Here is a 1,656-nt window from a genome sequence, read left to right as displayed (position 1 = left end):
GGGGACTGAGGGTACCTCTGGGGCCTGGCATACGTCAGGGTCTTAACAGACGGCCCTCGGGAGGAGACCGTGAACGCACCCCCAGGTGCGCTGCAGACCACATGCGCACGCAGCGGCGAGCGGTGCGTGGATGGTAAGTGGACAGCGTCTCGTCTTGGTGACCTTCCTGCTGACGTGTGTGTTCTCTCCACCTTCCTCCCCCACCGACCGTGCCCCACAGAAAGAGTTCCCTCATCTCGGGACGTTTTCGAGTCTGTCTCCGATCCCTGGATTCACCAAGTGGCTCCTGGGGCTCCTCAACACACAAGCCAAGGAGGCCACGCGGAGCGAGCTGCTCACGGATTCTGAACGTGACGAGATCTCGGAGATCCTCGGCGGCCCCGCCCACGAGGCCCTCAAGGTCTCGCTCAGCAGCAACGAGTGGGTGAGGTCGGAGAGGCTGGTCAGGGCGCTCCAGGCCCCGCTGATGCGGCTCTGCGCCTGGTACCTGTACGGGGAGAAGCACCGGGGCTATGCCCTGAACCCCGTGGCGAACTTCCACCTGCAGAACGGGGCCACCATGTGGCGCATCAACTGGCTGGCCGACACGAGCCTCAAGGGACTGAGCAGCTCCTGCGGCCTGATGGCCAACTACCGCTACTATCCGGACGAGACGGCCCCCAACAGCACCAGCTACCTCTGCTCGAAGACCATCAAGGCCTCGGAGCAGGTGCTCAGCCTCGTGGCCCAGTTCCAGAAGAACAGCAAACTATAAACCGGTCCTGACGCACTCATCTCTGACTCAGGAAACAACCGTTTTCTGGACAGATCAAGGGGGTTGGGGGAGCTAGGCTTTTTTAGTAAAGCAGAGCTAACGTGTGCCCTCTTGCCCAGAGCAAGGCCACACTGGAAGGCCGTGTCCTAACTCCCATGGCGAGAGAGTGAGGCGTGGAGCCTGGGGCGAGATGGTGGCACAGGTGGACTGGGTGGGGACGCCGTGCTGTCCCCAGGAGAGCGGCCTGGCGCCCTGCCAGAGCGGGCGCGGTGGCACCCCCGCCTTTAGAAAGCTCTAGAGCCTCCGCTGGCTGTGGCCCCAGGGTGGACCGGTGACAGGCTTGGAACGCGGTTCAGCCGTGGATGTCCTAGCCGGTTCTCTCCGCTCGCTCCCAGGGCACAGAGGGCTGTGCTGCATTTCACTCAAATTTCGGAGATCCCAAACGTATGCAGATGTTCGTGACCGTGCACCGTTCGCCAAAACCGTTGAGCACACGAGGTGTCGTCACTTGGGGCTTAAATCGGGTTGTAAACTCTACGATTTCCGTGCTGCAGGCTTCTCACGACCCCCATAGTACAGAAGTTTCTTCCTCGGAGCATTAAACCTGTGGTTGTTTACGTCGGCGTGCTGGTCACCTCCGAGAGCCGGGCCCTCGCGAGCTGGGCGTGGGTGGGCGTCCGGTGAGGAGGGAGAGGCGGGGGCGGGGGGAGCGTCCCGGGTTGTGGGAGCGGTGCGGGTGTCCGTGTGCCTGTCCTCACTCCAGCAGACGGTCCCCCGGGCTTCTGTGCCCTTCGCCTTCCAGACCCGCCCCCAGTCCTGCGTCCCCTCCCGCACGGGCAGGTGCCTGATCAGGAACGCCGTGACGGCGGTCAGCGCTAGGAATCTCTCTCCGTCTGGGTCCT

General features: G+C 63.2%; 1 protein-coding gene across 1 annotated transcript in view; it reads left to right on the top strand.

Annotated features, from left to right (window-relative positions):
• MLYCD (malonyl-CoA decarboxylase) overlaps positions 1–1,371 on the top strand; it is a 9,764-nt gene extending 8,393 nt beyond the window's left edge. Inside the window, exon 4 of the mRNA XM_029926144.1 lies at positions 97–1,371. Coding sequence (XP_029782004.1) covers positions 97–754 — 658 coding nt within the window. The 3' untranslated portion in view covers positions 755–1,371. The remainder of the gene's footprint in view (positions 1–96) is intronic.
• The last annotated feature ends 285 nt before the right edge of the window (positions 1,372–1,656 follow it).

Source organism: Suricata suricatta, chromosome 16 (genome assembly GCF_006229205.1).
Source record: "Suricata suricatta isolate VVHF042 chromosome 16, meerkat_22Aug2017_6uvM2_HiC, whole genome shotgun sequence".
Classification (NCBI taxonomy): domain Eukaryota; kingdom Metazoa; phylum Chordata; class Mammalia; order Carnivora; family Herpestidae; genus Suricata; species Suricata suricatta.
This window is presented reverse-complemented; position numbering and strand designations above follow the sequence as displayed.